At 46.6% G+C, this 26,565-nt stretch overlaps 2 protein-coding genes across 21 annotated transcripts in view; one reads left to right on the top strand and one right to left on the bottom strand.

Annotated features, from left to right (window-relative positions):
- Git2 (GIT ArfGAP 2) overlaps nt 1-9,227 on the bottom strand; it is a 51,469-nt gene extending 42,242 nt beyond the window's left edge. For all 18 annotated transcript variants that reach the window (XR_012911575.1, XR_012911580.1, XR_012911573.1 and 15 more), the window contains exons 1-6: nt 9,030-9,227; nt 5,579-5,712; nt 3,110-3,222; nt 2,492-2,597; nt 741-827; nt 501-631 (exon numbers count right to left, since the gene is read on the bottom strand). Coding sequence is in view for 15 of the 18 variants with exons in the window: in XM_075982655.1 (XP_075838770.1) it covers nt 501-631; nt 741-827; nt 2,492-2,597; nt 3,110-3,222; nt 5,579-5,712; nt 9,030-9,081 (623 nt within the window). In the remaining 3 variants the exon portion in view is untranslated. The remainder of the gene's footprint in view (nt 1-500; nt 632-740; nt 828-2,491; nt 2,598-3,109; nt 3,223-5,578; nt 5,713-9,029) is intronic.
- Nucleotides 9,228-10,745: 1,518 nt separating this feature from the next.
- Nucleotides 10,746-26,565, top strand: part of Ankrd13a (ankyrin repeat domain 13A) — a 31,895-nt gene continuing 16,075 nt past the window's right edge. Inside the window, exons 1-4 of one of the 3 annotated variants that reach the window (XM_075982647.1) lie at nt 11,077-11,141; nt 21,543-21,639; nt 23,560-23,692; nt 24,340-24,464. In XM_075982647.1, coding sequence (XP_075838762.1) covers nt 21,586-21,639; nt 23,560-23,692; nt 24,340-24,464 — 312 coding nt within the window. In that variant the 5' untranslated portion in view covers nt 11,077-11,141; nt 21,543-21,585. Of the gene's footprint in view, nt 11,142-21,542; nt 21,640-23,559; nt 23,693-24,339; nt 24,465-26,565 lie in introns of all 3 variants that reach the window. The other 2 variants (XM_075982628.1, XM_075982638.1) reach the window with 2 other exon arrangements.

The following is a 26,565-nucleotide window of genomic DNA, read 5'->3' as shown; positions in this document are numbered from 1 at the left end:
TCCAGTCTTCGCTCTAATTCTTTTATTTAATTTTTAAAATTAAGATTTATTTATTTTTATGTGCATGTAAGTGCATTTCATGTGTGCCTGGTACCCTTGGAGGCCAGAAGAGGGTGTTGGAATCCACAGAACTGGAGTTATGGATGAGGGACTATATAGTGCTGGAATCTGAACCTTGAACCCTAGTCCTCTGCAAGAGTAGCCGTTGATCTCAACCACTGAGTAAACTCTCCAGCCAGCCCGACTCTCAATTCTTGATACCTGATTTGTATGCTATGGCTTGAACACTACTTTGTTACAAAGATTGGAAGTTAAGTACACCAGTTTATGATTCTAGATTGCCTCGTCTTGCCTGTCTCAGCTGATGCTGAAATGTCTTCTTCCGTAAAATAATAGAATATAAACCTCTAAGGGCGCTGAACACAAGTCAGATACAATTTAGTCACTCAGCAAGGAATCACACTCAGCACACAGGTGGTCCAACACCCGCAGCCCCTTACCTTGCATAATCAACAGGAGTCTTTCCACTAGAATCTTGTGTGCCTGGGTCAGCTCCATATACTGCCAATAATTCAGCCTGTAAAATCTGTCCTGCTTTGGAGGCGACATGGAGTGGAGTGCTGCCTTTTTCCTAAGAATTATTAATAAAAGTAAACACAAAAAAAGAAAACTAAGTAAACAGCCTATTCAAATACAACTCAGTTTCAATCTATTATCTGAACCAATTGACGTTTCCGTACAGGATGAAAGAAGTTGGCTTGGGCTCCTAGAGATAGCAGTCTCAGACAGGTCTCAAGGTTCCCTGTTCTCACACTTGAATGGAGTTGCTGAAAAACAAACACAGAAAGAGTAGTTGTAAAAGTGTTAGGAGTGATGTGCTGGAGCAGCTGGCGACCCATTTTAATGCACTCTCTATTAGTAACAGATCTTTATTTGGCTCAGGAAAACGGGGAGTCTCTGCTGTTCACAATGACTGTAGGCTGCAGGTGAGTCTTGCCCATTTTCCCACAAGGAACTAGAACTGCGAAGCCCAGTCTGCCCAGATGTGGGGCTTGCCAGGTAGGGCCCAACTATAACCCAAGTGGGAAGCACATAAAAGGGAGGCTCTGCAATTGAGTGGAATGGATTTCAAGGCCTACTGCCTTCCAGCTGTGTGATCTGAGGAGAACTCTGGGCAGCAGAACCTGGGTATCTTGGTGCCATCTGCCAATAGGGTTATTGTGAGGAATCAGTGATACAGAAAATGCTTCAAAACTCAGACACGGCTACACTAGTGATTATTAGCTGCTGATCCCAGCTGCCTTACACCACCCACTGTCAATGTGCATTGCCTACCTCTCCATACAGTGCTCCCACGAGGCTGTTCTTGGTGGGAAATACTGACACTGTGCTATGTTAATTCCTTATCACCACAGAAAGGCTTTTAAACAAGTAGAGAACAAGCTGCTTTCTTTCAAGTTTAATCTAGAACTGTTCCAAATGTAGTAATAGGCACCACAGTAACAGAGAAACCAATGTAGTCAGTTTTTTTTAATTCTTTAATTGTATGTATGTTTGTGTGTGTGTATGTGTGTGTATGCACATTGAGTGCAGGTACCCACAGATGCCAGAAGAGGGTGTCAGATACCCTGGAGTTAGAGCTACAGGTGGTTGTGAGTCATCTGATAATGGGTTGTCGTCGTCATCACACACTTTCATACAAGGTCTTACTATGTAGTTCTGGCTGGCCTCGAACTCACTATATAGACCAGGTCAGCCTTGAATTCCCAGTTATCTCCCAGCCTCTGCCTCCCAAAAGCCAGGGAGTAAAGGTACATGCCACCAGACTTGGCTATATTTTTTATTTGGTAAAAAAGGAGAGAAACTGTTTAAAACTTATTAATGAGTAGGAAAATTATATCTATGTCTATGTAAAAATTAGTACTGTGGATTGCACAATGTTGTTGAGTGAGCATCTAGCTCAAAGCACTGCTCTGAAACTCAAGATGAACATTTCTACAGCATCTCAGAACCGCCAAGGCCCAGGAAAAGCGCCCGTTCGCCAGCCAACAACCCTGCAGGCAGCAGCTCTACTCACTTCTCAAGCTCTACCTCCTCTCCCTGCCATTCTAATCTTTTAGAAACAAGCATCCTGAAAACATCCTAGGCCCTTCTAGAAATGGCTATTCACTCCTTTGAAATGGCTATTATTTCCAAGTAGGAAACTTACAAAATATATATGTGAAAACTGTACTGAAAAACACAAATTAATTACTTAATTAAAAACCTTACAAAAAGAGGAAAACTGCTGCTTCTGAGACATTTACTTTCCTTTGTCTAGAACGTCTAGGAGGAGGACTAACTGCGCTTCAGAGAGAAAAGAAGACTGCATTAGAAAGCCGCAGGAACTTTGAACTGTATAAAGAGACTGGTCTCTCCCTCCTAGTGCTACCACAAGTAAGGCAGCCACTGTCTCAGTGGGCTCCCCAGGGACTGGAAAGACTGCACCTACCTTACTAAGATCTTTGGCAGTCACACTGTCATCGTCACGGCAGGGCAATCGGTGGACAAATGCTAACATCTGATATTTGGCTCTGATGAATTCTGCTTTATTGGGGCTGGTTTGAAAACAAAAAAGAAAACAGTTCACTTGCAGTTCAGACACATTTCTCACTCTTTGTACTGTAAGAAGAGGAAGTGACCAAACCCCCCACTTGAGAATACATTTCAGCAGTGCTGAAGACCTGATCTGAAAACATGTTACAGAACGCCACTTTTTGTAGCGTCTTTCTTCCCTTTCTAACTTCCTTCATGACGGATGGAGCCTCAGGAGGAAGCAGCAGTTAGTCCTGTGTTAATAGGTGAGGCACTGGGCAGAACACGGCTGCAGGGAGCCAGATTTCTGGTCTGAATGCCACTAGTTCTGATCACAACTAGTCACCAAGCCCTGGTCTCCGACTGGAGAAATCATTATGTTCAGCTGGGTAACTAGGCAAGCAATGGCCCCGTGCCTCACTCTGCCTTTCTAACAGCAAACGCCCCAGGCACAAGGCTGATCAAAATAATCACATTCTTCCAGCAGGGCCACTTGTTGTGAAGACATAGAAATAGTCAGAAACATTGCACTCACTGCACTTTATCCTGTGGATTAGCTTTCCGTCTTCCACTCATAATAGACGCGGGGTCCAGCAAAGAATGCTCCCATATAGAATTAGCACCATTGTTATACAAAGTCTCAACCATCTGAAACCAAGCAGTATGAGATATTTATTTTATTTCCTCAAATATTCCAAAAGAATCAGTGGAAAAAATGGAAAAATAATGCTCTGTTAAAAACACTACCACGTCTATGTAGCGCTCATTCCTGTTTCTGATTGTGGAGTGAGACTGAGGAACTTGAGGGAGGTAGGATTCCACTCTGCTTGTAGGATAGTCTGTACGTACTTACATTACAAACTGAAGGAGAAGTGACTGACTCTTTAGGATGGCATTTGCCTGCCTGAACAAATGATATTTACCCACGTACACACTATTCACTTGATATCTCTCATTAAACACACCTATTTAAAATTTTTATTAATAATGTTAGTTTTCTTATGCATACTTAAATAACGCAATAAACAAATGTTTGAATGTTCTTTCTCTCTCTCATGTTCCATTGTGAGTCATGTCCCACCCTTCAAAATCTGATGCCTTAGTGTCAGCCCTAGGATCTCCAATTACTCGCCTCTGTACCGTTTGTAAACTCTAAAACTGTAAACAAAAACAGACCTGGGAGTAGCACACTCCTTTCACGTGAGAATGGCCCCTTGGGAATTTCTAAGTACAACTTTTTTGTTTGGTTGTTTTGTTTATTTGGAGACAGGGTTTCTCTGTGGCTGTCTTGAAACTCACCTCCTGAGTGCTGGGATTAAAGGCATGCATCACCACTGCCTAGCTTAAGTAGAATGTCTTAATGAACATCTCAACTTCATTACCAAACAGGACTCCCAGGAAGGTCTGTCTGCTCGTGCAGCTCATGGGCATCTCTTACCAGTAACCCAAAACACTTGCTTTGGTACCTTGGTTCATACAAGCTTAAGGAGCACGGTGTGCAGCTGTTGCAGATTTAGTGAGATGTGGATTAAGACAAATATCACAAAATGCACTGCTGGGAAAGCCTACTTCTGTACACTGTGCAAATGTCCCAGTGGAAAACTCTGTCTACAATGCATGCCCCAAGTTTCAGAAGAATTGAAGAATGTGTCCCTCAAATAAAAGTACAAGGAACATGACATCGGATCTCAAATAAGACAAAGACCGCCCCAGACAAGGGTTAGGTGTGCAATCAAAACATGCTCACTTAGTCTCTGCCTGGCAGTGAGGGCTTTAAAAATACCTCAGATGCTGAAGCGATTTCTGAGGAAATCGAGTCTACACTTCTATCAAAGCAGGAAAAAATGGTCTACAAATGTGAGCAGGTACTCAGGGATTGCAAGTTAATGAAAAGCTTCTCAGCAGTGGCTTTTAAGGATCATTCATCACAGTCTACAAGAAAGAGAGACCTTTTAAAGATAATTGCTATGGCCTAGAGGGGTGGCTCAGTGTTCGAAACAAGCGCTTGTGGTTCTTGCAGACCTAGGTTTGAGTCCCAGAACCTACATATTCACAACCATCTGTAACTCCAGTTTCAGGACATCCTGTGCCTTCTTCTGGCCTCTGTGGGCACATACATACATGCAGGAAAGATACTTATAAAATAAGTAAATCTAAAAAAAGGTTAAAAAATAAAAATTTCTGGGGGCTGGAGAAATGGCTCAGTGGTAAAGAGCACTGGTTGCTCTTCCAAGGTAACCAGGTTCAATTTCCAGTACTCACACGCAGTTCACAACTGTCTGTAACTCCAGTTCTAGGGGATTCTGACACCCTCATACAAACATACATGCAGGCAAAACACCAATGCATTAAAAATAATTAATTGTAAAATAATTTCTGAGCTGGATGGTGGCACACGCCTTTAATCCCAGCACTGGAGATAGAGACAGGCGGATCTCTTTGAGTCTGAGGCCAGGCTCCAAAGTTATACAGAGAAACCCTGTCCTGAAAAACCAAATAAATCAATAAATAAAATAAATACTTAACTAAAAATTAAACAATAAAATAATTTCTGATGTTAGGCATGGTGGTGCATACCTTTAATTTTAGCATTTAGGAAACAGAGGCAAGAGGAGATCCGTGAGTTCAAGACAAGCCATGGCTACATAGTGAGACTCTTGTCTCAAACAAAACAACAATTTCTGGTGACAATCTAGAAAGTAAGCAGTGGAAACTTAATAAGAAATTTAGACATTTATTGATACATTTTGTTGATATATCTGTCTATGTATATCTGCTTCTGGGGAAGCAAGATTATGTAAGGTAAGCAAGGAAAAATTAGATAATGACGCCAATACAAGACAATATTGTATACTATACACAGAAATGAAGAGCACAACATTTTATCCAATTATGATCCAAATATTCTTATAGGATTTAAGGTATATATTAGATCTTTTAGTTGCTAAAATAACAATCCCTAAAACACAAATTTCCAATTATGAAAATTTTTCTTATCATTTACCTGAAGCAGTGTTGGAGGCCATGGTGTGTGTTTAAGATGCCTTACTTGGGAGATATGGCGCCCTAGACTCCGATGAACACTGCAACACTCATCACATATAAAAGTTCCCCTATTTACTGATGCCCAGGAAGGATCTGGAAAAAGAACAACACCTCAGTGGCAAGGACGCTAATTGGTTGTATACAGGATAGCAAAAGATGGCTGATGTTTGGTTTTTTAAGGGAAAAAAAAAGAGTATGTTTTTGTTGTTTTACATGCTCCTCAACATCTGAAGCGGAGGGACCAGTTGAGGATGCTCCCCACCGAGACAGATCAGGTTTACTGAACTAAGAGCCTTACACATGCACTGCCTTCCTGTGTGGGCTTACCACATATGCTCTGTACAATGTTAGTTAAGGAAGCAGAATGAAGGAGCTGGGTAGATCATTCCACTGTTTCCTTGTAGGGCTGAACCTGGGGCCTCGTCCATGCTGAGCTAGCGCTCTATCACTGAGTTCCATCTTCAGCTTGATGAATCATTTTGAGTCCATCTTTGTGAATAAGACTACATGATCTTGACAGTGCATTATCCGAGTAACAGTATCTAAGGTAAACAGTGAGGTGACTGTTGCCCAGTGCAGGAAGTCAAGTCCCACATGCTAACAGAAAGTCAGAAGAGACCTGCAGAAGCACTCAGCTCTTCTCCGAGGGCAGGAGGGGTGCCCGCTCTGCTAAGGCAATGCTCTATGCCAATACCAGTTGCTTTAGACAACCTGCTGGATCCAGTCTTGCAGCTGACTTGAAGGAAGGTGCCTCACAGATATAAAGAGGTAAACCAAAATGAACAAGATTTCTCATTGATTACAATACTTTTTTTCCTTTGGAATCCACAGAACTTCATCAGACAACCTTTCAGAAGTGGAATAATTTACACTAGTGAGCAGGATGGATCTGGGCAAGTAATCTGAGCCTTAGAAATCCAAAATAAAGATAGGCCTTTCTCATCCCATCAGACTCACAGTGGGGTGACAATAGGTGCTACTTACTCCAGCTGCATGGCCTAACGGTTACATTTTAAAATTCTTCAACATCCACAAAAATCTCTGAAATGCATATATGTCATGTTTACCATTTTTAACAGTTTATTCTAACCCTTTCAAACCTTATAATGAAAAGTTATGGGGTATCAAAGACAAATCCTGGGAGCCACAGAACACAGTAGTTAGAGGGTTGGTTACGGGGACGAACAGTCCATGGTTTGAATCCCAACTCTGCCGCCACTTCTTGTGCAATAATGTGAGGTAAATTACTTCTCTGAGTGTCTTCACAGTGGGAGAAGGGAGAGACAACGTAAAAAATAAGAATAAGTAAAGTGTCTGTCATGGGGGCACAGGAACGATGCATTTTAAATGAACTAGATTCATTAAAAACAAACAAATCAGGACTGGGCATGTGACTCTCCTAGGAACTGGGAGGTCCTGGCTTTGGCCCCGGCGCCACAAAGGTAAACAAGACATAATCATAGTGAAGTGTCTTCTCTAAAGCAAAACAGAAGAGAATCCAGTAGGCTTAACCATAGGTGCTACTATGCCATTCTAAGGAGCGGTGGGAAGCATGAAGGCTCTGCGCAGATGCACCGCAACGTCGCATTCTGCATTGATCTGGTAGTATTAAGACTAGAAGTGTGGCTTCGCTTTTCATTATCAGAGGCTCACAGTACTCCTGGGCAAATCAGCCAGGAAAATGAGAGCAATGGCTTAACAGGCATTAAGCAATGGTCTCAAATAATCACTTAAACACCATGGATCAGAATCCCAAGGAAAGGATACTGACAACAACAATAACAAACCGAAAGTTAAGTTTCTATGAATGAGGTTGGGTGAAGCCCTTCCAGTTTATCTGGAAGGCAGGGTTTTTAATAAGGCTCATGAGCACCACAAATGGACTTCAAAAGTATCTGTGCCCCCACCCATCTTAAGCAAATTTTGTCCAGAAGAGTTAAGTATTTGAGCACCTTCTGAGCCGGCCTTGGCATTAAGATTTCAAAGGAGCCCTAATCCTTCAGGTAACCCTCCACCTACGCTGTGCACAAAGGGAGCACAAACTCCTAGCTGCTCATTCAGCCTTCAAGGAAGGAAGTGACTCAAGTCTTGCTAGAGTGTGGCATTCAAGACAATAACATCAAACAACAGAAAAGGCCCTGAGATGCTACAAATGGACAAGGCAGTGGTCAGGGTGGCAAGGAGAGGCAATCTGCTTTGCTGTGCACCTTCCACGGCAGGAGCAAAGAACGTGCATCCCAAGAGGAAGCTTTAAGTTAGACACACATGAATCAACGGAAAAGGGGCAAGAAAAGAAGGAAGCGGAACAAACGGCATTTGCTGAGAAAATGATAGTTTGTATAAACCTGGCTAACAGTATAAAGCACTTCTTTTAAAACTTTCCCTGCCTGTCCTTATCTTCCATCTGAATGGTTAACCTGTAGTACTCAGGACCATGAAATAAGTAAGGGTTATCACAGCACCATTTATAACCAGCCTCTGCTTCTAAATGACAAGATGAAGATAAAAACAGTTGCAAACGGCTGGAGTTCAATGACTTAATTAAAATTATTTAAACACTACTGTACCAGGAAAGTCATCAAATATGTGACTTCAAACTTGAAGTTAATCAAGTCCAAGAACCAAAACAAGCACACACACACACACAAAATCTGAATTGAGACCTGACAATTGGGTTCCAATTACTAAGTCAGATGCAATCTTCAAATCCAAATACTATTTGCAGTAAGAACCGTTTGGTCGTTCGATGTCCCCGAGTTTACGACTGTGTGTGGTACGACTGTGAAGCCAAACTGTAGCTGAAGGAACTACAAGGGTTTTGAACTGAGTACCATCATACAAAAGAGACGATCCCTAGGGACTATCCACTGACTACTGCGCGCTGTACTATTGATAGTTTCCGTCGGAAAAACGAGGAAATCAGGTTGAGCAAGTAAAGCCGTCAGTCCAAGGTCATGTAGAGGCGAAATCTGGTGGAAACTTAGATCCTCAAACTTCAGACCCCGAGCTAGGACTGTCCCCCAGGAGTGTCTGCCGGGCGCAGGGAAATCGTCCACTCGGGGCCCCTCGGGCAGCGCAGCCGAGCGGTCGCGCACACTCACAGGCCGGGGGACCGGGAAGGGGAAACACCTGCAGCCTCGGGCGGCCCGCGTCTGACTCCTGTCACTGGCTTTCCGGGCTGCCGTCCCGTCCCGTCCACTCCCGGGCTCGTCGCCTCTGCCCTCGGCCGGGCCGCGGGAGGGAGGGACCCCCGGGTGGCGCGGCTGACAGGCTCGGGGTCGTCTCGCGCCCGGGCGGCCTGGGGGTCGGTGTGGCTGGGCCGCAGTCACCCCCCCCCGCCCGCGGGGACCGCCCCGCCAGGGGTCCCGGCCCCGAGAGCGAGGCGAGCGGGCCCCGCCGGCGTCACTCACCCGGGCCGCTGCAATCGGCGCACACGTCGCTACTCCGGAGTCGCTTCGACATGGTTCCCGCTTCACCTGCCGAGAACCCCGCGACGATAGAGGCGGCGGCTGCGCTTCCGCTCTAACGGGTCCCCGGGCGGCGCTGACGGCGCCTCTCCCCTCAGCGCCTAGCAGCCCCAGCACACTACGCACGCGCGGGGAGACGTCCTGCTGAGCCTGGCGGGTCATGTGACCGGAAAGGGCACGCTTCCTTATCGCCATCTTGAATGAGGGCAGAAGTCTGCCCAAGCATCCTTTACCTATCTCTAAATACTCTCGCAGTGGGCTCTCCTTTACTAAAGTGATTCCTGGATCCAGTACTGATTAGTACCAGAGTACGAAGTAAAACCTTGTGATAAAAACTCTAAACATAAGCCGGGCGGTGGTGGCGCATGCCTTTAATCCCAGCACTCGGGAGGCAGAGGCAGGCAGATCTCTGTGAGTTCGAGGCCAGCCTGGTCTACAAGAGCTAGTTCCAGGACAGGCTCCAAAAACCACAGAGAAACCCTGTCTTGAAAAACCAAAAAACCAACAAACAAAAAAACCTCTAAACATACAATCTCCTGGAGATAATAATATAGTTAAGTTCATTTAGCCATTCCCAGAAGCAAGGGTCATGTCCATCTCTCACATGAGAAGTTTGATGGTTACCACACACTCCTCCATTGACGCTTTTAGGTACCATCTTAAAGTTATTAATCCTTCAGTCATTCTTCAGGGACTTCACACCCGAAGAGAATGGACTAGATTGGTCAGAATTCTTGACCGGCTGTTGCAATCATCTGAAAAGCTGAATGTATGTCGGAGCCAAGAAGGAAGCGGGAATGCTTGCATTGGACGACTTCGTGGCAGTTGTAAATATCTAGGCAGACATAACACTTGGCTCTTCATGTGTCAAGAAGATATAGTGCCTGCAGTCGCAATCCAGAGGACGGATTTTACTTGTGCATATTGTGGGCCAGCCTGAATGTTCTATTAGTCCTTTGGGCCGCAACCCTAAATCTGAACGACTAGCTTAATGAGACTGATGCAGGACAAACGTTCACGGAAAGTACTTTGAATTGTAGACGAGTTGGGAATTCAGATAAAATAGTGGTTTTCAACTGGGCGATTTTTCTCCTCCAGGGGACAACTGTCTGGGGACAGTTTGGGGGAAGAGTGCTGATGGCATTGAATAGGCAGCGCTCGCCCTCCTCTACAAAGCATAACCTCCACAGCAAAGAACCACCCAGCTCAAATATTCCAAAGTGTAGAAGCCTAGAGACACAGCTACCCCGTTATGGGGGTATCTGGTGTCTCCTCTCCAGGGTTCAGTTCTTCCGTGAAAACGATTTCGTGTTGCCCACATCCAAAATGGCTTCGGACCAATCGTGGACGGCACCAGCCAGATGGTTTGGTCCAGGCTCGCACCCCCGGGCTTCTGAGCCAATGGAAGGAGCCCAGTTGTGGGACGAACCACTGGACGAGGCTGGAGCAGGGGGGCAGAGCTAGGGAGCCGCACCCTAAACTTTTCACGTGGGGATCTCTGGCTTCTGGAGGGTTTCTGCGGTACCACAGAACTGTGTTCTTCGTGTGTCTCGGCGTGGGGGTGCGGCGGGAGGACATGGAGCAGGGCTCGGGTCGGTCGCGGGGCCCCATCCCCCTCCGTGGCACTCGGTGGAACGCCCCGCTCACTTCCCTGTTCGGAACGGTTCGGCCGGCGGCAGTCGGTTCGCGAGCTGTCAGCGCGGGCGCGAGCGCGCGGGGCGCGGGGTGGGCGCGGCCGAGCGGGTCCCCGAGCCGGTCCCCAGCCCGGCCCGCGACCCCGGGCCTCCAGCGCCGCCCGCTCCGGCCTCGGAGGCCCGCGCCGCCCGCCCGCCGCGCCCCGCACTCGCCGGCTCGCTCTCCTCCTCTCGCTCTCCGGCCAGTCGGGCGGGTCCCCGAGACCCTGTAGGGTCGAGGTTGGTGGCAGGCGGGCGGTCAGGCCCGGGCCGCGGCCTCCTCGCCATGTCCTCAGCCCGCGACGCCAGCAGCCGCTTCCCGCTGCACCTTTTGGTCTGGAACAACGACTACCGGCAGCTGGAGAAGGAGCTGCGGGGCCAGGTGAGGTGCGCGGCGCGGAGTTGGGGTCGGTTCGCCTTCTTCCCGAGCCCCGCTCAGCCCTTCAGCTTTAGGACCCGCAGCAAGCGAGTCCTGTAGACCCGGCCTTATGTCGAGGGCTTTTGGTTTAGTGTCCTCTTTCCGATATCGCTAGGAATGATGCGTATATAACAGGGAAGGAAACTGAGACCCCAGAGCCTACTTAGTCTACTTGCCTTGCGCAAGGCCACCGGGCTAATGAGTACCAAGACGGGATCTTTTATCTCAGGTTGACTGGCCCCAGAATGCACCTTTAAGCTTTATGGCCTTGAAGGCGGAAGAGACACACACACACACACACACACACACACACACCCCTTACTTCATCCACCCTTGTGCCGAGGAAGAGCTTGGTTGGCTTCAGAGGCCCGGTTCTAACTCCCTTGTGACCTTGGGCAAAGCCGTTGTGTTCTGGGGCCGACACTACCTTTCCCAAAGGGTGAGGATGTTGGCAGTGATGAGGGAAAACCCAGTCCTTGTCTAGATTGATGGCCCTGGGGATGGGCCTAGGAATCAGAATTTAACGAGCTCCCCAGGATGGCTGATGTAAAGTTTGAGAATCTCTGGTGTTCAGACCCCTTAGAGCCCCTCCCTGTCTGTAGTGCTTTGGCCGTCTTGTTTTTGTTTTTTAAAAATATATTGTCATTTCACAAACTCAGTGGTTCTCCCTTGGAGATGGTAGGGAACATTTGGCAGTGCAAAGAGACATTTTTGGTTGTTAGACTTGCGAGGTAGGTGCTGTTCTCATCTAGTTGGGTGGAGACCAGGGACCCCGCTGTGTCCTATGGTGTCCCACCCACAACGGAGAGTTATCTAACTCCAAACGTCAATAGTACTTGGTTGAGAATTTTTGCTGTATATGTATATTCTTTGTTTGTTTGTTTTTTTTGTTTTTCGAGACAGGGTTTCTCTGTGACTTTGGAGCCTGTCCTGGAACTAGCTATGTAGACCAGGCTGGTCTCGAACTCCCAGAGATCCGCCTGCCTCTGCCTCCCCAGTGCTGGGATTAACGGCGTGCGCCACCATCGCCTGGCTGTATATTCTTTTTTTGTTTGTTTGTTTTTCTTGTTTTTTGAGACAGGGTTTCTCTGTAGCTTTGGAGCCTGTCCTGGAACTAGCTCTTGTAGACCAGGCTGGCCTCGAACTCACAGAGATCCGCCTGCATCTGCTTCTCAAGTGCTGGGATTAAAGGCGTGCGCCACTACCACCTGGCTTTGTATATTCTTATTTTGTTGTTTGGGTTTCTTGGTTTTTCTTTTTTCATTCCATTTCATTTCTTTTCTTACTTTTTTTGAGACAGGGTTTCATTGTGTTGCTCTGCTTAGCCTGGAATGCACTCTGTAGCCCAGGTTGGCCTCCAACTTGGGGGGTAGCCTCCTGAATGCTGAGCCATCAGCTGGCTCAAGACTATGGCATTTATGGCACTGCAACATTTTTTGTAGGTATTGGTGCCCTTGAGTTCCAAACTAACAAATAGCAAACAAGATAAGGATTTGTAATTACTCCTGAAATCGGGTTTGATTGTCACCGTTGGCTTCGTTCATCTTTGCCAGTCTGTCAAAGGCCTGCTTTTGAATGACTTCACATTCTGTAATTGTCAAGACTTTTGGTTCTTTTAGTTGGCCAACATTGGGTCCACTCCATAGCCTGTTGTCTGAACAGTTGTGCTAAGCGTTGGTGTGCAGCTTGCCATGTGTGTTTTAAGTTGTCTGGACACCCTTAGAGAGTCAGAAGTCACTTTTGTCATTTAAAAAAGACTTCCGTGGCAGGTGTGGTGGTGAACACCAGTAACCCAGGCTGCTCAGGTGGTTGAAACAGGAAGACTAAAGCTGGAGGCTAGCCTGGTCAATTTGATGAGAGTCTGTCTGAAAATAAACAAGAAAACCCAGCGGTACAACACTCGTCTATTGTGTGGGATGCCCTGGTTTCATCCTCAGCGTAGGGGGTGGTATCCAGACAGAACAAGGTTTTGTGAGAGTCATTGTTCTTAATTAGACGACAGAGTGAGTGTTGAAGAGTTAAAGAGATAATGACACAGGCCCCCAGAGAGAATGATTCACTGCCAGCCCGTCCTCTCAGTGTACCTGCTGATAGAATCCTCCATTAGACCAGTCCAGAGACCTCTCTGGACTCTTGTAGGTCTCTCCCCAAGTCTTATCCTGGACATTTCAGCAAGTAACCAGTTTTGACTGGACATAGTGGCATACACGTAACCAAGCTGAGGCAGAAGTATTACAAGTTCAAGGCCAGTACAGGTCTCAGATTAAGAAGTTAAAAAAATACACACACACACACACACACACACACACACACACAGAGAGAGAGAGAGAGAGAGAGAGAGAGAGAGAGAGAGAGAGAGAGAGAGAGAGAGAGAAAAGGAGTTGGTTTATGGCTCTCAGTGCTGAGACGCTTGTCTGGCCTGGTAGGACTCTGGGCTCAGTCCTCGGTGCTAGTTTCGCAGTAGATGATAGTTCTCAGCTTGTGCAGTGTTGAGCATGCACACAGAGTCACAGAATCGAGATCCCGTGTGATGGAGAGGTTCTCCATCATCAACCCACGGGCTTCTACTCCGTGACGAGGACGAGCTGTCTGTTGATGTCAGAGCGACCTTAGCTCATGATCTCAGCCGTGGCAAAGTCAGCATTTCCTGCAAACTGGGACAAAGGTATCCTCTGAAAGTTCTGTCTTTGACCATGACAGGCCTTAAGGACATTTGCAATTAAAATATTTTATTTTTGTTTTGAGACAGGATGTCATTGTGTAAACTCTAGGTAGCCTGCAAGTTGTCTGTGCAGCCCAGGCTGGCCTCAAACCCTATCAGTGACAACCTCCTACCCAGTCCCCTCACACCCACCCCACACCCCAACCTGGGATCACAGGCTTGGCAGTGCTTGGGAATTAAAATCTTGTAATAGATTTTTGTGAGAGAAAACTTGAGGTCTTTACTGCCCTTGACTTCAAGGCTGAGAAAGGATGCTCATACTTTGGATTCTCTGGGTTGATGTTACTCTTGCTACAATGGGCCATTTCACAATGTAGCATTTGCCTCTGGGGTGGAGACCTTGGCATGGACATCTTGACTGTCTCACTTCAGCCTTGAAATTTGCTATTGAAGTGGCGGGAAGAGAGCGGCTATGTAGCCCGTGCTCTGCTGCCACCACTGTGAAACTCTTCAGACTTGCATTTTGTTTGAGTCCCTACAAACTGTAGAACTGGTTGTGGTCAAGATAATTGATATCACTAAAATATCCTTAAGTAACTTGGCAGGAAATACGTGTTGCTTCGTGCTAATTCAGATTCCCTGTTGAGTATGATATAACTAACTTCCTTTTTGATCAGGAGGCAGTGGATTTAATGGTCAGTACTAATGCTGACTAAGTCATGTGTCCGGCACGTTCTGTGCAGGTAGGGAGTGAGACGTAGAAGGCCGAGTGCTGTGCCCAAATGACTGGTTGATTGTTGGTTGGTTAACTTAACTGTGGGGCCTAGGCAGTCCTCCTGCCTCACTCATCTCCTGACTGACTGCTGGAATTAAAGACATTGTGCCCAGCTTCCGCTAAAGTATTTTTTAATGCAATCTTAATTTTTTTTGTATTTAAATTGTGTGTGTGTGTGTTTCAGGGAAGAGGGAGATACAAACATGTACACAGGAGCACAGGGACCCTTCTTTCCTTCCACTCTGTGGGTCCCAGAGATAGAGTCAGCTCTTCGGGTTTGGTGGCTGTTGCCTTTACCCACTGAGCCATCTCTTGGGCCCCTGGCATCTTTGATTTAGTTCTGCCTGCTCTCTGAGGTAGGTGTCATTGTGCGTCCCATCCCAGAGATCTGAAGAGCAGCTCACTTGTGTGCTTAGCTTGTGTTTGAGTCATAATATGAAGCCTGAGAGGAGAGTTGTCGTCTCTCTAAATAAACCCTTCTCTTTCCTTCACGTCCTCCCTTTCCCCTTTCTCCTCATCCCCTCTTCCCTCTGGAGAGAAAGACAAACCTAGAAGAGAAATAAAAAGTCAAATTTTGTATTCTTGCTTTTTTCCCCTCTGTGCTGTATGCGGTTGTGTGGTGTATGTCTGTCCCTGGTTGGTGTTGTATGTGTTTGTGTGGTGTATGTGTGTTCCTGGTTGGTGTTGTATGTGTTTGTGTGGTGTATGTGTGTCCCTGGTTGGTGTTGTATGTGTTTGTGTGGTGTATGTGTATTCCTGGTTGGTGTTGTATGTGTTTGTGTGGTGTATGTGTGTTCCTGGTTGGTGTTGTATGTGTTTGTGTGTTGTATGTGTGTTCCTGGTTGGTGTTGTATGTGTCTGTGTGGTGTATGTCTGTTCCTGGTTGGTGTTGTATGTGGTTGTGTGGTGTATGTGTGTCCCTGGTTGGTGTTGTATGTGTTTGTGTGTTGTATGTGTGTCCCTGGTTGGTGGTGTATGTGTTTGTGTGGTGTATGTGTGTTCCTGGTTGGTGTTGTATGTGTTTGTGTGGTGTATGTCTGTCCCTGGTTGGTGGTGTATGTGTTTGTGTGGTGTATGTGTGTTCCTGGTTGGTGTTGTATGTGTTTGTGTGGTGTATGTCTGTTCCTGGTTGGTGTTGTATGTGTTTGTGTGGTGTATGTGTGTCCCTGGTTGGTGTTGTATGTGGTTGTGTGTTGTATGTCTGTTCCTGGTTGGTGTTGTATGTGTCTGTGTGTTGTATGTCTGTCCCTGGTTGGTGTTGTATGTGTTTGTGTGTTGTATGTGTGTCCCTGGTTGGTGTTGTATGTGTTTGTGTGTTGTATGTGTGTTCCTGGTTGGTGTTGTATGTGTTTGTGTGGTCCTGCCCGTGAGGGTATGTGTGTGTGGGGGGGAGGTCAGAAGCTGATGTTGGGATATCTTCCTCAGTCATTTCTTTTACTTTTGTGAGACAGGTTTTTATCACTGAGCCTGGAACTCATACTTTCTGCTAGACTGACTGGTCAGGATGCTCCTGTTCCTGTGTCCTTAGTGCGGGGTGACAGGTGTGTGCCACGCTTGGCTTTTTCATAGGCACTGGGATCTGACTTCAGGTCCTGATGCATGCCTAGCAGGCACTTTACACACCTAGCCACCTTCTTAGCCCTGCTGTGCGTGGTTTTGCTATGCTATATTCCTGCTGCCCTCAGCAGTCTTCCTGCCTCAGCCTCCTGAGTGCTGGGATTGGAGGGTGTTCTACCACACCAGGCTAGCCATTAAAATCTTACAAACAACTCACCCAGACTGGCCTCAAACCTGCCTTCCTGTCTTGCTCACTATTTGGAAAGCTTGCTTCTCCTTCAGGGAAACTAAGGACGGCAATGGATCAAACTTTTGGCGCACAGTGAATGGGTGCAATGCTACCGAGCAGTAGCCACTGAGTTCCAGAACCTGGGATTTAGCTGTTTCATGCATATTCTGGTTTTTCTACAGGAGTTGGGGGTTGGCTGCAAATTAAAAACCAAGAATTCCCATGAGCTGAACAATGAAGTGCTGCTTGCCTTGCTGTCGTTGCCGTTGCGTTTCTGCTGTCTGCTCCTCTGGTCGTCTGTCACATGGGTGGGGCTGCAGCTGGCACATTAGAATTGTATTTTGTTCCAGGACCTATTGCAGCACACAAAAAAGTTGAGTTTATCCAGACTAGACAGTAAGTTCTCGCCGGCTTCACGTGTCACTGGTAGCTAGCACAGGTATAACATGGCCAACTGTGAGTATCCCAGGCATTAGAAGACATCCTTACAGTGCCTCTTTGGCTCCTTAATGGACAGCGGGGCTTTGAGGTTGGTGACTTGTGCTCAGTTGTCGTTTGGCCAGGAGGTCTTTGGAGCTCTGCTGGCCTCCCACTGGTGCTGGAGAATGAATGAACACTTACTGGGATGAAGGCAGAAGGGAGTTTGTACATGGAGCATAGGAGCACTGGGAGTCAAGTCGGGTGGAGAGTGGCAGATAGAACACTCTTCCGAAGCTAGCAGCGGAGGCCCAGCAGCCAGGAAGAGAAGAGAATGTTCCAGACAGCAGCAGTCCCTGGAGCCTGATGAAGCCGGTGGCAGGCCAGGTGAGGTCACTGGGCACATATTCTAGTCAGCACTCTTTGCCTGGAGGCCAGTCTGAAGGCATCTGAGATGAAGCACCTGCAGACTCTCTGGAGCTCCTCCTGGGTCATCAGGAGCACAAGCTCACAAAACCACTCAGATAGGAGTTACCTTTTCCTATCTGACTTGAGGCAGGAGCCCCAGGCCCAGAGGCCCCAGGCAGTTGGTGTGCTGTACCCTTCTGTTGGAGGCCTAAGGTAGCATTTCCACATGCTAGGTGGCACAGGCATTAAGAATTCACGGAGGCTGGTGGGGAAACTGGGATTGGGGCCCAGGCTGTCTGCAGCTGGCCCTCAAAACTCAGCCTCTCAACTGCCTCTGATGGCAGGTGGGAAAGAAGGCTCTTGTGCTAGGAAAGTGGAATTAGCAAGCACAAAGGAGATGTGAGAATCTTAGTCCTTGACTTCATTCCATACTCAAAGGAGAGGCTGGGCTTTTTTTAATTTGATGTAGCTCACAGCTGAGGGAATGGCTCAGAGTTTGTTGGGTTCCGAAAGCCCGTCCTTTCTGAGCTACTGTTAGCTGGCAGTGCCGAGCTCCGTGTATCTAATGACACCGAGCAAATCTCTGAGGAAGAGTGACGGCTGATCCGATCCTCCACAGTGTGGGCGCTGCACCGAGCAGCCGGCTCTGCGTGCTCACTGTTGTCAGGCACCGTGTCAGCTCAGGCCTTGCCCGTGAGGACTGTGAGGTGGGTGCCTTTACAGTTCTCCTTTATGAGGGAGCAACGTGCCCGGCAGTAAAACAGCTTATAGATGGTAGATTAGTCCTGTGTGCCACATATGGACACAGATGATTTTTCTGACATCTTTCTTGACATACTTATGAATCTTTCTGGTAGTTTGAACAAATTGTATTTTTGCACTTGGTTCCAAGCTAGTGGTGTGTTTGGGGGTTTCGGTGGTGCAGCTTTCTGGAGGAAGTACACAAACACACATCTGCTCACTCTCTGCTTTGTGCTTATGATTGGGATGTGCGTTACAGCTTTCTGCTCCAGCCACCACGACACCATGGCTACCTGCTATAGTGGACTCTTAACCCTCTGGAACTGTGAGCCAAAGAAACCCTTTCATTTCAGTGGCCATGGTCGTGGCAGTTCTTTCATGGCAACAGAAAAGCAGCTAATACACTATCTAAAGTGTCCTGGCTCATGGGTTTTAGTATGTCCACTCCCACTTGCCAAATGCCACATGTCACCTGTGCCACTGTCTGTCATCAAGTAGTGGCCTGGTCTGTTTGCCTCAACCCAGCTCCTTCAATGTGCTATTTCTGGCAAAATCCAAACTTGAGTTTTGTTTTTAACCTGTTAACACTTGAAATTCTTAAAAAAAAAATCATTTAAATTACTTTTAAAAACAATAAAGAAATAACAATGAACCATATATTCTTAGCATCTACTTTTCACTCCTCCCCAATCCCTTCAGTCCCAGGTAGCTAATATATTTTCTGTCTTTGTAGATCTGTTGTCCAGATATTGCACATAAGTAGACTTGTGTGATATGTGGCCTCTTGTGTCCAACATGATGTTTTGCAGATTGATGTATGTAACAGCATGCATCAGTTCTCCATTTTTATGACTAAATGCAATTCTTCAGCATGGATAGACTGTATCGTGTTCATTTATGATATGATTACTCTGTTTAACTTTCTGAGGAATTTCTGATTTTCATTGAGATTGCACTTTTTTTGTTTTGTTTTGTTTTTTTGAGACAGGGTTTCTCTGTGCGATAGTCCTGGCTGTCCTGGAACTTGCTCTGTGGACCAGGCTGGCCTCACGGAGAAAGGCATGCACTACCACTGTCCAACTTTTTCCCCCTTTTTTGAGACAGTCTCTGTGGAGTTTGGGCTCATCTGAAACCTGCTGTGTAGCCTTTGGTAGTCTTGAAATTCAGAGCCTCCTGCCTCTGCCCTCAGTGCTGGGACTGGGATATGAAGAGCATGCTCATCTAAAGGGAGTATTCCTTTCTCAGTGAGTTGTTTTGAAGCCTTTGTTGAACTTTTACTGAGTTTGATAGTGCCTGCCATAGTCCAGACATAGGACGTGGAGGCAGGTCATCTTCAACTACATACCAGGTTGAGACCAGGGAAGACATTGTCATAAACAACAACACAACTTTTTTTTAAAGTGTTTATTTCAGGGTTCTAAATTTTACCCCAGTGATGAGATATTTGTCTTTCTGGTGGTACCACATTGTCCTGATAGCTGTTTTTTGTGTAGTACATTTCAAAATTGTAAAAAGTATGTGTTTGAACTTGCCTTTTCTCTTTTAAAAAATTAGTATAGTGTATGGGTGTTTTGGTTGCATGTGTGTCTGATTGCCATTTGTTCATGTGTGTCTGTGCCATGTGTGCATGTGTGTCTGTGCACCATGTGTGTGCCTTCCACCCTCAGAGATCAGGAGAGAGTGTTGGATCCCCCTGGAACTGGAGTTATGAGTAGTTTTGATGTGGGTGCAGGGAATTACACCCAGGTGACCTGGAAGAGCAGCTATTGCTCCTAACTGCTGAGCCTTCTCTGCAGCCCGTGACTTTTCTTTTGTAATGATGACTCTGGTTCTGTGCATTTCCATATAATTTAGAATCAATTTGTCTGTTTCTTCAAAAGCCTGTTGGGATTTGGTTGGGAATTGCATTGAGTCTACCATAGTTTGTCAAATGTTATCTCTAGCTAGTCTTCTGAACCATGAACATCATCCATGCTAATGTTTATTTAAATTCTTTTAAAAATTCTTTCAGCAGTTTTTTATACCCTTTAGAGTGTGAGCTTTGATATTTTTTCCTCAAATGTTTTTTATTGTTTTTGATGCTGTTATAAGGGGCATTGTTTTTTCCCAACGATTTTTTGTTTGTTTGCTTACTTGCTTGAAAATGTATAGAAATGCAATTAGCTGTGTTTGATCTCTTTGTTTCATTTTGTTTGGTTTGGGATTTTTGAGACAAGGTTTCTTTGTGTCCTGGAACTGACTGTGTAGACCATGCTGACCTCAAACTCAGATATTTGCCTGCCTTTACCTCCTAAGTGCTGGGGTTAAAGGTGTGCACCACCACTGTGGCTATACCTTGATCTTTTATCTTGCAACACTGATGAATGCATGAATGCGAAATTCATTTAGTGTGAGTTTTGTAGTGTAGTCCTTAGGATTTTCTGTGCCCATGGTCCTGTAATGTCAGTAGAGATGCTTTTATTTCTTTACATTTTATTTATATGTTTGTGTTTTTCAGTATGAGTGTATGCCGGTGAGTGCAGGTGCTCAGAAAGGCCAGAAAAGGGCATCAGATCCCCTGGAACCTGCGCTATCGGTGGTTGTGAGCTGCCCTCTGTGTGAGCCCTCTGCAGCAACAGCCATCTCTCCAGCCCATCTCCCTTGACCTGGGTGCTGGGGATGGCTCTCAGGAGGTCAGCTCGTGTGGGAAGTGCTTCCACATGCTGAGATGCATCCACTGCAGCTTGTTTGATGTTAATAACCAGGTCTTTTTTTCATGGCATCTGCCAGTGCAGTAGACACTTTCTGTGGCCTTTGGCTTTGTTGGTTTGAAAGCTCCTATTGCCCCTCTCATCTTTATTCTCCCATGGTTTTCAAATCATAATGTCTCCATAATGTAGTAGGGGAATTTCTTCATGCCTTTCCCATTTTCCTGAGAAAGGGAGGCATGGTGAGCCCAGAAGAATTTTCTTCTGCCACGCAAAATGTGATGCCAAATGTGTCTTTCTGTGGTTTAGGACAGAAGAAAGCTAACAACATAGTGAACCGGATTTTGTTTCTATGTCATGTCTGAAATTAATTGCCCAGGAGGCTGAGTGCTGTCTGCCCCTCAGTTGGTGCTTCTTTGTTTCTGGGTGTGGAGGAGTAAGTAGTTCCCTTCCTATGCAGATAGAGTAATGTCATGAAGGCCCTCCTATGTGGTAGTGTGCTGAGCTGCCTCACTTAGAAGTGTACTACAGAGTGTGCGTGATGGAGGGCTGGAGAGATGACTCGGTGCTTAGGAGCACAGCCTGTGCTTCCAGAGGTCCTGAGGTCAATTCCCAGCACCACATGGTGGCTCACAGCCATCTGTATGGGATCTGATGCCCTCTTCTGGGATAAAGGTGTACATGCAGATGAAACACTCATTAAAATAAAATAAATCTTTTTAAAGGAAGAAATGAAGCTGAGAACTGCATGTGAGCATGCATGTATGTGTTTTTTCCTGCTCCTGACTGCGTGTATGATGTGACCAGTTGTCAAAGCTCCTGTAGCTTGAATGGTGACCTGGAGTTGGGAGTCAAATAACCCTACCCCTCCTACTTGCTTTCTTGTCAGGGTATTTTATCACGGCAAGAGAAGTGAAACTAGAGTATCACCCATGACCAGCCGGTCTGAAGCTAAGTGGGAAATTCCAGAGAACTCGTCCTTGCCGGTGCATGTTGCTCTGAGTGGGTGATGAAATGTCAGTGGCCGCTCAGTCCTGTGGTGAGATGGAGCCCACCCCGTGCTGCTGTCCGGCCGCCACTGAGCAGCCCCTGTGCGCATGCATCAGTTCTGCAGGGAGACATCACCATCTCTGTGCTCAAACACCTCTGCTTTTACTGAGCGACCCCAAAGTACAAGATGATGTTGGAAACTGGGCTGTGTCAAAGGGGAAGCTAAAGTTACTCCTTTCAGTGCAACGATGAAAAGGCTTAATTCAGTTTTTAGACAGGGTCTCACTATGCAGCCCTGCTGGCCTGGAAATTGCCATGTAGACCAGGCTGGTCTTGAACACAGAGAGATTCACATGCCTCTGTCTCCAGGGTGCTGTGGTTAAAGGCATGGGCCACCCTGCTGGGTGAAAATTCTTCACCTCATTGTATGATGTAGGAAAAGCATAGTGTATTTATGGGGTTCATACGGTACTTAACTTCAGGCTCTCACAAGGTTTCTATCCCCCATGAAAAAAGGGGGGATATCCTATTTTAGCACCTGGGATCAGCCCAGGGATCTGATGTTCAGCAAGCACACTGCTTCCCACTTCTCGTCAGTGACAATTCTCATCCTCATTGCGCAATAGCTGAGATACAATTGTACAGAATGGGGTGCATAACTGTCAGAACGTGGCCGTTAACCCTGGTCCCGCTTTACTTCCGTTTCTTAGCAGCCGGTGATGTGTTCGTTTGAATGAAAATTTACCTAAACCGTCTCAAGACAAAGCACCTTTGCCAAGGAACCTTCAGCTTTTAGTCAGACCCTTGCTCCACGAGTTCACAGCGGTTCAATGTGTGCTTGGAAGAGAGAGTTGTGCCTTGCAGGCAGTGCTGGGGCTTTGGTGCTCACATCAGACTCTGTCACTTGGCTCTGGAGCTCCAAAGCAGGGCTCTGATAGCAAAATGGGAATGAAGACTGCAGGCCCCGTGTGTGGTGTGTGTCTTCTCCCACTTCTCCACATGTCAGTCCACAGATGTCCTGACAGCTCCCACTCCCGTCAGTGAGACCCGCAGCTGCTGCTGTGTGCTCCTTCTGGGCATTTGGAGCTCAGCACACTAGAGAAGGACTTTGTAGCAAGTCCAGCTGGGGAATGTAATCTCAATCCAACCCAAATTATCTCTGTGCTTTCAGTGTTGGTTACGGGCTTGCACTTCCTGTTCTGAACACAAATGCTGGCACGTGCTTGAGAAGTCGCCGCCATCTGTTCTATAGGGCAGTTGTTCTCCAGGAAAGCCCCTGGCTTGTAGACTTGATCTGAATGGTGGTGAAGGCTTGTGCTTTATGTTGGAGGCCTAGAGTCTTGTTTTTTTGTTTGTTTGTTTTTCAAGACAGTGTTTCTCTGTGTGGCTTTGGAGCCTGTCCTGGAACTTGCTGTCTAGACCAGGCTGGCCTCGAACTCACAGAGATCCACCTGCCTCTGCCTCCCGAGTGCTGGGATTAAGGGAGTGTGCCACCAGTGCCTGTCTGAATAGTGTTTCTTTATTAGACCTATAACTTTATAGAAAAAGGGAACTCATTCTTTAAAAAATTAGCTACAACAAAAAGACCTTGGGCAATGTGGTGGCAGACTCCTAAAATCCTAGCATGTAGGGGCAGAGGCAGGGAGATAAGGAGGAGCTCAAGGCCAGTCTTGGCTTTGTGAAAACCTGTCTGAAACAATAATGAAACCCAATTAACTGGTGGCCATCTGAAATCTTTGTTTTTAATCCCACATTCATGTTTGACCAGTGCTCACACACATATTCATGTTTGACAGTGCTCACAGTTGCTAAAGTGTGTCCATAGTGTGTTCTGTGTTTCTGCACTTCATAAAGTTCAAAAGTACATTTTCCTGCTCTTTATACCCAGTATATGAACCTCAGTATTTGCTTCACAGAATGCAGAGGCCCTGGACCCACGGGGTCGGACGTTATTGCATCTTGCGGTTTCTTTGGGACATTTGGAATCTGCTCGAGTCTTGCTGCGACATAAAGCAGATGTGACCAAAGAAAATGGCCAGGGATGGACAGGCAAGTATCCATATTAGCCATGCATTCATCTCCATGTTTCTGGGAAATGATGAGTCTCAGTGGTAATTTTTCTTAGTCAGCTCTGTCCATCTCAGGGCAATAGGCAGGGTGGACAAGATGAAGCCAGAATACTGGCCTCACAGTTCTGACCCCTCGGTGGAGGGTGACTTGTCTTCCAGAAATGACCATTCCAGCATCTGTCAGCAAGGTCAGTTTTACCCTGGTGTGGTTGGAACTCCATTGAGGCCAGCAGTGTAGGTGAAATCAAAGACATGGATGCCAGAAGTAGCCTCTTGCGGTGAAATCTTGGTGTTCGCTGTTTGGATACCCTCTTACTGTTAGTAACAATAGTTTTGTGGGGACCACGCAAGAACACCTGTATGTAGAAGTAAGTCCCCCCTGCCAGAGCTACGTGTAGTCATGGCAGTGTGAGTACCTGAGGAGGCCAGTAAATGTACTACGCTTTCCTTGATGAAATGATGAGTTAGCGATCGGAAGCCATGGCTGTTCCTCATCAACCCCAGCTTCAGTCCTCCGCTCTCTGAAGCACATGCTGAGCTGCGCACTTGGCTTTTCATGCTGGCACTGGGATTTGTCAGAGAACATGCAGATACTCAGTGATTGAGCTTTGCCCTTTTGTTTTCTAGTTTTACATGAAGCAGTGAGCACGGGTGACCCCGAGATGGTGTACACAGTCCTGCAGCATCGAGACTACCACAACACATCCATGGCCCTCGAAGGTGTACCTGAGCTGCTACACAAAATTCTTGAGGTAGCCATAAGACTGGCCACACGACACTCTGAGCCAAACACTGCCATGATGGCTGGAGACAGCTCCACAGCCTTGTGATCTTCCTTAAGACTTAAGAACAGTGAATATGGTGTTTTGTTGCCAGATAGTGCTGATCTCTGCCTATCTTGTCTTGTTGCAGTGCAAGGTCTGTTTCTTACAAGTGTTGTTTCTGGGGTACAATGCTTATCTTTTTCAATGCCACTTTAACACTCAAGCCTAAGGATAATGGATGCCAAACACAATTTGCCCAGTGCCCTGTGTTCCTAACAGCAGAGCCCTGTGCTGAGGCCATCTCACGAGAATAGTGATGGGCACAGTGGCCGTGTAGGCATTGCCAGGGTCTGGGACGACATCTCACCACTCTTGTCACCTGTAGCCACTAGTATGGCTTTGAATCCGTTTCCTTACTGGCTTTGGGGACATTATCTGTCTTGTGAATCTCAGTGTGAGAGAGAGTGCTATGGTTCTGAGATCTTTCTTTACAACCAGGTAGTTTGGGATGATGGCTGCTGTTTATTAGGTGATCTCTGCTAGTGAAGGGACCGACTCCCAAACACCTGTGATCCCAGGGCAGCAATAGACAAAGGCAGTGGACGCTCCCCCTTCATTGTTCTGGAGTCTCAGCTTAAGCAAGAAGTAACTTTCCTGGAACAGCTACTTAGCTATTAACCAGTTAAGTCAGCTTCACAGCCTTAGTTAAGGCCCATTCTTAAGAAACATGGCTGTATGGAGAGAGGGAAAGCTGGCTGTAAACCATTGTCTGAGCACTCTTTAGAGCAGCTGTCTGAAGCTTAAGAGAAATCTTGTGAAGATACTCATTTCTCATGTACCCACGATGGAACTTCCCATGAAGTGTAAAGTAGTTACATATGTTGTTTTAAAAATCGACGTCTGTGTAGCGGTGTGTAGAGGTCACGTGGCTCTGCCATTTTCTCATCTGAGTTACTGTAAGTGGAGCCAAGTCATTTTTCCCCAAAGCAGTGCTCGTATAGCTCAGACTGGTCAATCCAGGATGACGGAGCTTCTGATCCTCCCGCCTCCACCTCCCAAGGCTGGGATCACAGGCATGCACCATGCCTAGTTCATGTAGTGCTGGGATGGAATTCAGGGCTTCTGGCCTGGCGGGCAAGTACTGTATACACTGGGCTATGTTACCAGTTTTCCAGTTGTCTGTTTGACAAGAAAGAATTAGGATTCAATGTAGAGGATTTTTTTTAAAGGCCTGTATTAACCCTTAGAAGTGGGTTGCATTGCTGTGTTTCACGCTTCAGTCCCTAAATAATTTCTAGTGGCACCAGAAGCTATTGTTAATGATTGTATGTCTCAGCCATGTCTCTTAGAACATATGTGAGCATTCCTTTCTTACGAGCTGTCGTTGGACGTGGTCTTTGCCCAATATTAAAATCTTGGTTTTACTCAGGGTAGATTTCCTTGCCTTCTGCTCTATGCAGGGACAAAAACCATTGCAAAGCCTTGGTGGGAGAATAAGGAAAATTCAGTCTATAACCTGCCCCTCAAGACAGTCTCACTTCGTAGCCCTGTGCAGAGCCTTGGAGGTGGAAGAGTAATGGAAGAATAAGGAAATAGTTTGACCTATTCTGTCCCTAAGATAGGATCCTACTATGTAGCCCCAGCTATCCTGGAACTCAATGTGTAGACCAGGGTGGCCTCAAACTTAGAGATACTCTTACCTCTGTCTCTCAAGTGCTGGGATTAAACACATGCAGCACTATGCTGGGCACACCTCTCTTTTTGGACAGTCAGTTGGCTTTCTTAAGTAGCCCTTCAAGAGCCTTCTAAAAGAAATTAATGAGGGCTGTGCGTGCGCGCGCGCACACACACACACACACACACACACACACACACACACAATCCTGAGACAAGGATGTTGTGGTGGCATAACTTCAGAAAGCCAAATTCTAAAAGTTTAAGAGAAAACTGGGGCGTTGGTTAAGCAAAGGTAAACCCCCTTCCTGAGGAGGTGATGTCTAGCCTCCCATTTTCATGTGTGTACTCTTGGCCAGTAAATAGGAAGCACCTCCCAGCACATCCAGCCTTTACAGCCAAGAAGAGCCCAGAG

This window comes from Microtus pennsylvanicus, chromosome 1 (genome assembly GCF_037038515.1).
Source record: "Microtus pennsylvanicus isolate mMicPen1 chromosome 1, mMicPen1.hap1, whole genome shotgun sequence".
Classification (NCBI taxonomy): Eukaryota; Metazoa; Chordata; class Mammalia; order Rodentia; family Cricetidae; genus Microtus; species Microtus pennsylvanicus.
This window is presented reverse-complemented; position numbering and strand designations above follow the sequence as displayed.